Source organism: Sander vitreus, chromosome 18 (genome assembly GCF_031162955.1).
Source record: "Sander vitreus isolate 19-12246 chromosome 18, sanVit1, whole genome shotgun sequence".
Classification (NCBI taxonomy): Eukaryota; Metazoa; Chordata; class Actinopteri; order Perciformes; family Percidae; genus Sander; species Sander vitreus.
The window spans coordinates 24,356,209-24,367,720 of record NC_135872.1 but is presented as its reverse complement, the minus strand read 5'-3'; the positions used below and the strand labels follow the sequence as shown (position 1 = coordinate 24,367,720).

Here is an 11,512-nt window from a genome sequence, read left to right as displayed (position 1 = left end):
TTTTATGAACGTAAAAACAAGCTGTACAATTTACGTCCTATTAACTTACGTTGTAGCTTGTTTCGCCATTGCCGACTGCAGTGATCTCGTTTAATACTGCACCAATGTAAAAGGAAAATATTTCCTCAATAGTTTTAATTGTATCCGATACTCAATGAGCTGTTGCAGAAACAAGCCCAGCGTGAAGCAATAAAGCAAAAGCTGTCAGATAAATGTAGTGCAGTAAACATTACAACATTTTCCTCTGAGGTGTAGTGGAGTACACGAGTAATGAGAATGTGACACGGATATGGCGCGTGCAAAAGTGTTAACCCCATTGCTGTGACAAATTGCAAGAAAATTAACATTGAACTTACATGAAATGTTATCATATATATCACAATTTCTTTATAATGTATTCTCATGTAAACTATTTATGTCAGCACAGATCTTTTTTGTAAATTGCTTAGCTAGTGTATTCCACCATAATGGTTATTATATTGCCAGATTCCAGACAATCCCACTTACTTATATATATCCCACTTACAAATATAAATATATATTTCTACTGGCATGCTTCCTGACATTAATGCAAAAATATGAAGAAAAAACTATTCCACCTGTGTGTGCAAAATTCTGAAGTGAAATATTCCCATCCATAGATATAAGAATAATCAAGTATAACCTCTGAATTTCTTTTCAAAGTGCACCAGATTGATGCATTTAAACATTAAAATACACCAAATGTTCTTACAGGGGAGCATGCCCATGGACAAAAAAATGGTCTGAAAAGTATTGTGTAAGTAAATAATTATCTTAAATATATAAAATAATGTAAATCTACCCTGTAAAATTAATTTTGTGTGTGTGTGTGTGTGTGTAGAGGATATTCTCATTTCACCGTGTGGTTAACAGTGTCTAAAAAAGGACTAAAAAGTCTTTTTGGGCCAGAGGGCATCATGTGATGGGCTGGAAGTTGCAAATCCACCATTTGGCTGCTATGTTCAATTTGCTTTAAAGCCAGGTGCACTTCCTTGGGGCCTGCACTAGATCTGCTGAAGTTATTTTGTTGCAACCTATTAGATAAGCTGTGTTCCAAGGGGGGGAATTGATTATTTTAGCCTCCAGAGGACACGTGTGTGGGTGGGAATGCATACATTTGTAGATGTATGCATGTCTTTATGTATGCTTGCAATGTCAGTGTGTTTCTGTGCATACCATCGCATTTGAACATCTCAAAGGCTGTCTTGTGTACAGTCTGCGTGTGTGAGAGTCATTGAGGAGGTGTTGATGAATGGCTTTGATTAGCAGTGAGGACGACACTGGAGCCCTTCGAGCGCCCTGCAGGATTACAGGACATCGCCAGCATTTGGGAAACAACCATTCAGGCAGAAAATCACTTTCAGAAAGTGACACACACACACACACACACACACACACACACACACACACACACACACACACACACACACACACACACACACACACACACACACACAGTCAAAGACACACATTTGTACCTGTGTTTTATTGGTACCAGTCCCCCAAACATCATTGCTTTATTTTTACACTTGTGACAAGTCTGTAGTTCTGTGGTTGAAAGGCTATAACTCATTTTTGGATATGGCAAACTTGTTAGCAAACTGTTGCTTATTCACACATCCAGCCAGTTACCGAGCAACATTATCATTCATTTGGATTCATTATAGTCACCTGATGAGTGGAACTTTAATATTATAATTATTTCATTTGTCCTTAAAATTAAAGGGACACCGTGTCAGGTTTTTTACCACTGGCGGCGCTGTATAAAAACATTGTGATTAGGGATGTAACGATTACCAGTGTAACGGTAAACCACGGTAAAAATGTTGACGGTAACAATTACCGTTTTCATTTAAAATATCCTTATTATCGCGGTGGATTACCACTGTGTGGAAACCCTGTGTTTAATCCTTACCAGCTTCATCCGAGGCTCCTGAAGTTGCCGCGCAGGCGCACTGCGCTCGAACAGAAGAAGGGGACAGAATGTATCAGCTGTTAACAGACTTTTTTCTTTATCATTCCTTTCCCGTTTTCGGACTTGTTGAAGTGATGTGGGTAGCCCAGAACGTAAGTTAAAACTATTCTGTAGCTTGCTAACCTGTCATGGGCAGGGGCGCAACTACCCAGTGTCAGAGGGGTATGCAGCAACAATTTCGCCCCCCCAAAAACAAAAGTGTGCCGGACATCATCATGTATGGGCTTTAAATAATAACGGTTTATTTTAAAGTATATCAGCAACGTTAACAGTCACCCGGTTGCCCTTGGCAACCAAATTGTGACAATTGGCAACCTGATCATCACCCCTGGTTGATGTGATTTGAGTAGTGAGTGGCTTTCCATCTCTGTCTGCACTATTTCCCCCCCAAAAATGACACAGTGAATAGGTTGGTCAACAGAACTTCAAACCATACTGGACATTTAGTTTAGTGTGGTCTAATAGAACTCCTACCTGATGTCATCACTGGTCTCGTCTCTACGTGATGTCATCACTGGTCTCATCTCTACGCCGACCTCATGTCTGTCTCATTCACTCATTGCCTGTCTTCTTCTCCACTAAGACATCTTGTCAAACAAACATTATGTAATAGATTGGGGCGCGTGTGTGGTCACGGAAGGCTGCATCATGTGGGGGCGCCGACACTTTTGTTGTCATTACTGAGAATTCCTCATGGGGGCGACAGAAACTTCGCACTATAACTTTAAAAAGACAACGCCATGTACAATATTAAATTAAGTTAACTGTTCACACAATACAGTAACATTAGCCATTAGCTGGATACATGGTTAAACGTAATTTGCTCTTACCAGTGCGTCGCCCATGTGTATTTTGTCTATAGCAAATCCCCGTCAATAGGTCCCAAAACGTCCCAATCAGATAGTAAATGCAACAAACATATTGTTTGTAAATCTTTACAATCATTCCCCGAAAGAACCAAGATGGCATGTTGCACAATCTAAATGTTCTCCTCGTAGCGACCGGAGTTTAGAACATAAACACAAAGAAAGCGAAAAGTGAGGGACATCGGGTGGAGCTTCCTGCGCCGGAATTATCCGATAAATGAGCTGTCTTCGATCCAGACTAATTACAGTAGGGAAAGCAGTTATGTATGTGGGTTTACTGCAGAACACTTTCATAATATTATCAAGTTACCAGCAGCGACTATCTCTCCTGTGATCAGAGACTTTGGTTTCTAAAGGGGGCACTTGGCATTCAATCAGAGGCTAAATGGAATTTGGTCACTGTGCGACCTTTAATTAAGTCCTTTCAGAGGGGAGGACTTACTGTTCTGGAAGGAGAAAAAAATTAGTACATAGTATTTTCTCACCCACATAGGGCAGTAATCCATTAAGCATGTATGTTACCGCAAACTGTGCGTACAAATGAGGACTAATGCTTTAGTGATGCATTAACAGATGCATACAACAGCTATAGCATAACATAATATATTTGCAGTGGCATGGAAATGAATGGCTGAATTTGAAAAGACCTCTCCGAGAGTAATGCATTAACATTTGATATACCAGTTTTAGACTACTCTCTATGCACTGCATGGGCTTCTCGAGATGCACTGGATGCCATGCGCTCTTTGATTCCAATGCTTTGTGTCTAGATAAAGGTCTTTTGTCAAGGCTTCAACAGCCCAGCTGATAGTGGACTACAAAGAAAGGTTGTTTATCTCAAGAAGTCCTCTGCAGTGGAGACGTGTTCTGAAGAATGCGTTTTTGGAACGCTGAACATCTTAAAATTCTAAATAATGATTTATTCAACAAAAGTGCACAGACGTGAATTCTGCAGTGTTCTTTGTGCAGGTCTATTGAGCAGGGCTGGACCTTTGTCATTTAAATGGAAAATACACCCAAACAGCTCTGGACAATCAAAAGGAAACAAATAAGGACAAATAACGCTTCTGCATCTTTTGCTCAGGAGGCCTGTTTGGCAGACTGGTGATGAGGCTTTACTCATGCCAAGAAATTATTCAGGAGCAGAGGTAGTACTACAGAGGTAGGTACTGTACATGCCCTACTTTTTATGCTACATCTCCACTGCTGTTGCTCCAATAAGAGTTGCTGCTTGGAAAAGCTAAGGCTCTACTAAAGCGGGATTAAGGTTTTGGTCAACAACAATGACATCAGTCTCCATTACTTATGCAATGAGATCTTGGTTGTGGGGGATTCTTCAGTGGCTTTCTATGTACACAGACTAGGAATGGGCTTCGATGATGATTACCATTGTAAACCAAAGAGTATACAAATTGTATTTACAGTACAACAAGCATGACTTAAGCCTAATCCTGAGCTGTAATTGATTTTTCAGTGATGAGATGTTTACTGGAAGACATTAGACTAGGACGAGGTTTAATCCTTGTCTGTGACTCTGTTCAACAAGCAGGCAGCTACGTGAGTGGGCCAGATACTGTAGTGTCTAATGTTATTAGCGGAAATTATTAAATTGTTTCCTCTTAGAATGTAGTTTTTGAGAGAAATGATTTAAAAAAAAATGCAATACCCAAGGTTGGATGACCTAGAACCCCCCAGATTCTCAAGGGGCTCCTTAATATTTACCCAATCTTATGGCTCTGTCTTGTAATGGGGCCCTGCGTCAAAATCCAGTTTTAAAAGGTGCACTCCACCAATTTTACCTGTCAAAGTAGAAAGTTTTTTGATGTTCTGGAGGAGAAGAAATTGTCTGAGGACATGGGTATTTACCACAGACTGTATATAAAGATTGGCGACACGTCTCTACTTCCTCCCACTGTACAAAAGGGAAGCCAAATTATCCCGGATACAGACGATGCCATCTTGTAATTTTCTGCGCAGTAGTGACTGGGCCGTATTGAAGTCCCGCCCGTCCATACACCCGCCAGACCAAACGCGAGTCAATCACACCTGTCAATCATGACGTTTCAGCCAATTTTTACAGCAACAAATGACTAATAAAAACCAAATTTATCAGAAAAATGTACAAACATCAATGTGATAAGAACTACCTAAAGTGACATAAACCATATTTGGGAAAATTATTATTTGACATGTACTTTTTATTTTTTTGTTTGGTCTATGTCCCATCCACTAACATGGATGGGGCAGGGTTTATGACCTATACTGCAGGCAGCCACCAGTGGGGCGATCGAGATGTTTTGGCTTCACGTATACAGTCTATGGATCAATCCTTGGTATTTACCATAGATGTTTCTGAGTTGCATTATGGGGAATGTAAGATCCATTATTTTTGGAGCCGGACCCGTACAAGGGAATACAAGTCAGGATAGCTCTACCTCTGCTTCTTTGAAGTTGGACATTCTTTTTTTTAATCTGTCTCTCACAAGTCCCTTTATTTAATGGCAGTACAATCCAAAATGGTTGGATTGCCCCTTTATTACCTTTAATATTTCAGTTGTTATTATGCTGACATCATGCGTTTGTGCAATTCGTTTTATTGCAAACTTACTCAGTTACTACTACTGGGGCACTGGACAAAATATGCTTGAAACAATGCCATATTTAGCCATGGCAATGAAGGTCCCCTTACCTTGACAATATTTTACCAAAACTGTGATGTTTCTCTAACCCCAACAAGTCTACCTTAAGCAACAATCGAGAAAATATATGTCATATGAATTTTTTTTTGCAATGGTTTTGGATGGCAGTGGCAAACAAAGTGCATTAAATTTAAAAAGACTCATTGGCATTGGCATATCATTTATTTATTTATTTTGATTGGACATGTTGGTCCTTAATGTGGAAAAAAACTGGTGTCAAGTAACAAAGCATTATTTATTCCAACAGAGTGTGATGTCTTATATTGAAGTTAATGCTAATCATGTAAAAGTGAAGATGGTGCAGGATTTGCCTTGCCACCCCCCAACTGAGTAAGCATGTTCCTGCAATACAGGAATCTGCAGTTTCAGGACCGCATTCCTAGGGCCCTAGTTTTTCCACGGAGGTGCTAGAATGTAGCTACCGTAACCCTAACCTGGACAGCGGCCCTGAAACTGCAATTGACTCAAGGTCATCACTGCTGTAAGACCTTGCCCATCAGAATGGCGGTCAAATGGACATCATTCAATTATCATGTCCTACCATATAACATTTTCACACTGGCAATCAGGGAATTCTGTCAAAAATAGACTGGAAGCTGCCATTTCCATGCACCTGCTCTATTTATTTAGTGAAGAAAGCACAATAGATGGAACTAGATGTGTGTGTGTGTGTGTGTGTGTGTGTGTGTGTGTGTGTGTGTGTGTGTGCGCGCGCGCGCCCGCCCGTGTGTGCTTGTGTGTTCTTTGTAATAATCACAAGCCACTTAAACAGGCAGGTTATTTTTGAAAAGAAAAATCAGGGAGGTCTGCTTGGTGCTGTCACACCACCCTGTCTGGCCTGTATAAAACCACTTAGCACGAAGACAAACACACGGTGGGTTTGCCCCATTCATAAAGCCAACACTGACTCATCCGTTCAAGTGCTTTTGGTCATTCGGCCACCAGCAAGAACTCTCATGTTGCCTGTTGCCTCCACTGTTCCTAAAATAACCAGGCATCATCATCCAGCACCTCCTCCCTGCTTCAAACCCCGCCACATTGGTTACAGTTAAGTACATAAATCAGGCGCCACCGCTGCTGTAAGAGCTGTAGAGGCTGACAGGAGACACACATGCACTTATTCACACCGCCGCGGCTTGTCGCTGCTACTGCAGCCGGTGCGGCGAAGGAAACTCGCGGCTTTCCTCCCCCCCCCATCACACAGAGGCGGAATGGCTTGAGATCAGACAGACATGGACCCGTCTCGATCGGCTGGTGCACGATGATTTTCTGACTGACTGTCTGTATGTCTGTCTGTCTGTGTGTGTCCGTGTGTCTTGACGCGAATTGCTGCAGTGCTGTTTTTCCAGGTGTTGTGGTGCGTGTGTGTGTGTGTGTGTGTGTGTGTGTGAGTGAGTGAGTGTGTGTCTGAGTGAGTGAGTGAGTGAGAGAGTGTGTAAATGTGTGTGTGAATGTGAGTGCATGGTGCTGTAGCATGGTGCAATTCTCTTACGAATTGGACTAAGCCGGGGAACGGAGTCTGATGTCACATGTGCTTCATCGGAGGAGACGGGGCATCTGGAAGCTGGATTTTGTGGAGGATGCTGCGGCAAGTGATACACAGAGGGCTCAAGGCTTCGTTCTACTGGCTCGGCTTATTCGTTAGCAGGCACCCGGTTTTCTTCCTCACTGTCCCCGCGGTCCTCACCATCATTTTCGGATCTACCGTGCTGAGCCGATTCAAGCCGGAGACGGACCTGGAGGTGCTGGTCGCCCCTACTCACAGCCTCGCTAAGATCGAGCGGAGTCTCGCCAACAGCCTGTTTCCCATCGACCAGTCGAAGCACAAGCTGTACTCGGATTTGCACACCCCGGGCAGATATGGCAGGCTGATCCTGCTGGCCAAGTCCGGGGGGAACATCCTGGAGCTGGCCGACCAGGTCCTGCAGGTCCACAAGCAGGTGTTGGATTTGCGCGTCAATTACAAGGGATTCAATTACACGTTCGCTCACCTCTGCGTGCTGAGCCACAGGGACAAGCGCTGCCTCCTGGATGATATCGTCACCATCTTCGAAGATATCAGACTGGCTGTGCTTTCCAACAGCACTTTCCATAAGGTGCCCGTGAGCTATCCAAACACAACATTAAAGGTGAGACTTTATTACATACTGCAGCTCTTCTTTTTTTTCTTTTTTTAACATAGCCACATGTCAGCCAGGCCTGTAGCCTACACACTACAACAACCCTCCCCAGAAAGAAAAATCTCTCCATGAGAGCGTGGTGACAGTGCAGCAGCAGTAGTCAGCATGGCTGGCCCTCAGAGCTTGCCATAATTTCTGAATGAATGCAGTGGGTTTGTATTCACTCAGGCTGTGATGTCGGGCTGCAGATTGCTGCATATGTGAGGGAACCCTCTCCATAACACAGACAAATCCATATGACAGCCAGCTTTTCAGTTGTCACCCTTCCTTGCAGGTGAATTGATTGGCTGCATGTAGCCTCCCACTACCTACTCTCTCTCTCGCTTTCTATCTCTCTCTCTCTCTCTCTCTCTCTCTCTCTCTCTCTTGCTCTCTCTCTCTCTCTCGCTCTCTCTCTCTCTCTCTCTCTCTCTCTCTCTCTCTCTCGCTCGCTCTCTCTCTCTCTCTCTCTCTCTCTCTCTCACACACACACACACACACACACACACACACACACACACACACACACACACACACACACACACACACACACACACACACACACACACACACAGGGATATCCTGTCTTTTTTGATGCAGTGTCTCCCTCTTGCCTTCCCATGGCTACATTGGCTAATAGACTCCCAGGTATTCCTGCTGGATTATTCTTTCTCTCAGTTTCTCAGTGAGATCTGACTGCATATATGCAGCTGTAGCAACCACACACACACACACACACACACACACACACACACACACACACACACACACACACACACACTTTAAGCAGCACTAACAGAAACAGAAATCAGGATGCTGCATGTAGTGCAGATAGAGCCTGGTGCTATTTGTCTGATCAGGTGTGCGGCTTTAACAATACAGTGAAAATCTGTTGCACACTTGCAGCATTTTCAATAAGTAGGCCTACTGTTTGCCTAGGTTTTTGTGTTAATATTCAACCAATTCCATGCTTGTCACACCACAAGGCAAGTGCAATGTAAGGTTATGGTTATATTTAAAATGTGCTGCGTTATGTGTGTTTTTAATTAGTTTCTGTTGTGTTGCCTTGAAGCATGTTCACTGTACTGTACAGATTTGATAGAAAATAGACATAATGGACATTACAACAACCAGCTTATTCAACACTAGAGGACTAGATTGTGGGGTACACGCCACTGTACACTGCTTTTTCCCTATCTGCCATACACATACTGTAGGCTCAAACTGACACAAGCGTATATTTAATGTATCACAAGCCGGGTTGTAACTTGCACTGAGAGCTGCCACAGCAGTGTGAGCTATCCGAGCAGTACCGGTGTCTGAGTGGAGTAGTAAGATCATTCATTGTCGTGTTGCAGACGGCTTGCCTCCTAATATTCAGGTGAAGGGATGCATAGTCTTTTCTTGTTTTGGATGACAAGTGGGAGTCAAATATGGGTTGTGCAGTTTTTTTTGTCCTAATACACCTGTTTATTCCATTTAAAAGCACTATAGCATTCTCTCAAAAGAGTGATAAGAAAGGAAAATATGATTGCCTCTACGTATTAGTGATGGGGGGGAAAAAATCGTTACAGCATAGTATCGCAATATTTTCCGTGGCAATACTGTAGCGATACACAGACACTAAGTATTAATCTATTATTATATTGTTGTTGGTCAGTTTGTCTGCTCGACAATCCCAATTTTGCAGCAATAAAATTGAAGTGAGATGATCTTTTTAGATGAAACAGATGTTGACAAAGTTTTCCTTTGGGGACATCATTTGAAGTTGCAATACATCGCAGAATATCGCAATATGTTTCAAATCGCAATCATATTGCATTGTGATGATATCGTATCATGAGGCCTCTGGTGAAATCATGGATCTTCAAATTTTGGGATTTAGCTTTTTTCAGATAAACTAAAGCGTTCCGTGTTACTTACGGTAATGGGTTGAGAAAATTCGACCTCGTAAGAGAAATAAACCATTTTAAAACACACAGAATTATCTGGAAATGCAGTATCATAAATCTGAAAACAGGGATTGGGTTTCTTGGCTTATACACATTTGGTGATTTGGAGATACATGGTTTTCACACGGCATTGATGATAATCAAGCTTTTTTCATGGGAGACATTTTGACTGGTCGCAGCAGGAAACAAGGTGTAATTAATAACATTAACGATGGCTCAGTTCCATTAAGTGTCCCACTGAGCCAGCACACACAATACCAGGAACTCCCCTAAGTGGAATGCAGCCATCATTAGTGTCATTAAATACACATGTGTATTTCTGCTTTTTCAAAATGCCTGTCGTGAAAAAGGTATATTACTGTACTCTATCAGAACTGTGTTGGCACTGGAAAAGGAGTTGCTTTTAATCTCATTGTGTACAATGTGTAATTTGTAAAAGGCATTCTATTGATGATACAAAGTTAGTCACGCAATGTATCCTCATATGGAAATGATCGGCATGAAGTTTATTATGAACCAGACATTAGACTTTTTAGTTCTGGATGCAATCTGAACGATGCAATTAGAATGAGTCACTTCCCTGTCTTGTCACAGGGAGAATAAACAGCCACTTAGGAGAGTCACGTAGTTTACAATATTCAGTATTGAATACATTCATACTTTAGAAAATGTATTGCAGCAATATCTATTTATTGCAAGACAGGAGACAACATATTAACATAGCAACAACAGAACAAAACAAAACTAGGTCTTAAATCATTTTAAAGAGGTCATAATCTTCCTACGTCCGTGCAACGCTACCTCATTATGCTCATTTTTTTTTGTTCCGTGGTGTTGTAGTTCTTTCTTTCGCTAGTCCAAATATAATTTGCTGTATTACTACAAATGAGACCAACATGCAACTTATATGCAACTCATATATTGGTGCGATATTGGTGCGAAAGAGACACGCACCAATAACACTGGATGGTGCGTGTCTCTTTCGGATTGTATCACAGACATAAAACGGATTTTATTCTTCAGCTATACAGAAGTGCAAGTTAAGCGATACTTGGATTGAACATTTTTTATTTAGTTTTTTAATTTTTAATTAATTTTTAATTTTAGCTTAGTTGATGACGGAATAAAAGTCTTAAACTTCATTCATAATGATCTTAAAAAGGTTTAAAAAGTCTTAGATTTGACTTGGTGAAACCTGCAGAAACCCTGTCGACCTCAGTGGTCGTGTGTGTGTTTTGCAAAAAGGAGTGAAGTCTAGTTCCCCTTTGTCAGATTGTGATATTATCCTGTAGATTTTGGAGAGGAGTATTTTTGAGGAGGGAATCAATTCTGAGGTTGGGGGAGGAGGATCAAGGTTGGTGGCCATAATGTGTAGTTGTAGTATGTAGTTTGAACAGATGATTTAAGATATAGATATTCCACAAATAGTTTGCTCCTGATGTACTTCTGGACCAAACTGGGGGAATGAAACCAACATGTTATTATGGAAGATGTGTTTAAGAAGTGTGCTGCCTTTTTGGGACCATGTGTGGAAATTAAGTGGTTTGTTATTACTTGAGATAATCTGTGTTGTTCCATATGGGGGTGGGGGGCTCCAAAAGTGGTGCCTGTAATTTTGTGGAATTTCAATAGGCTGTCAGAGTTTCTGCTACTGTTGATATTCTAAAACATGGATGATGTTTTATGGATTGGCTGAGAAATGGTAAATTTAAATTCTGAATGTCTTTACAAGTGCTTTGCTCTCTATCTAACCATGTTTATGAGAAATGTCCAGTTTACTCTGTCAAAGGCTTTTCCTGCATCTAAGGTAGCTATAATGGTTCCTTCTTGGTGTGATGAT

General features: G+C 41.6%; 1 protein-coding gene across 1 annotated transcript in view; it reads left to right on the top strand.

Moving 5' to 3' along the window:
- The first annotated feature begins 7,090 nt into the window (after window positions 1-7,090).
- Window positions 7,091-11,512, top strand: part of ptchd4 (patched domain containing 4) — a 65,331-nt gene continuing 60,909 nt past the window's right edge. Inside the window, exon 1 of the mRNA XM_078275281.1 lies at window positions 7,091-7,516. Within this exon, the coding sequence (XP_078131407.1) occupies window positions 7,091-7,516 (426 nt within the window). The remainder of the gene's footprint in view (window positions 7,517-11,512) is intronic.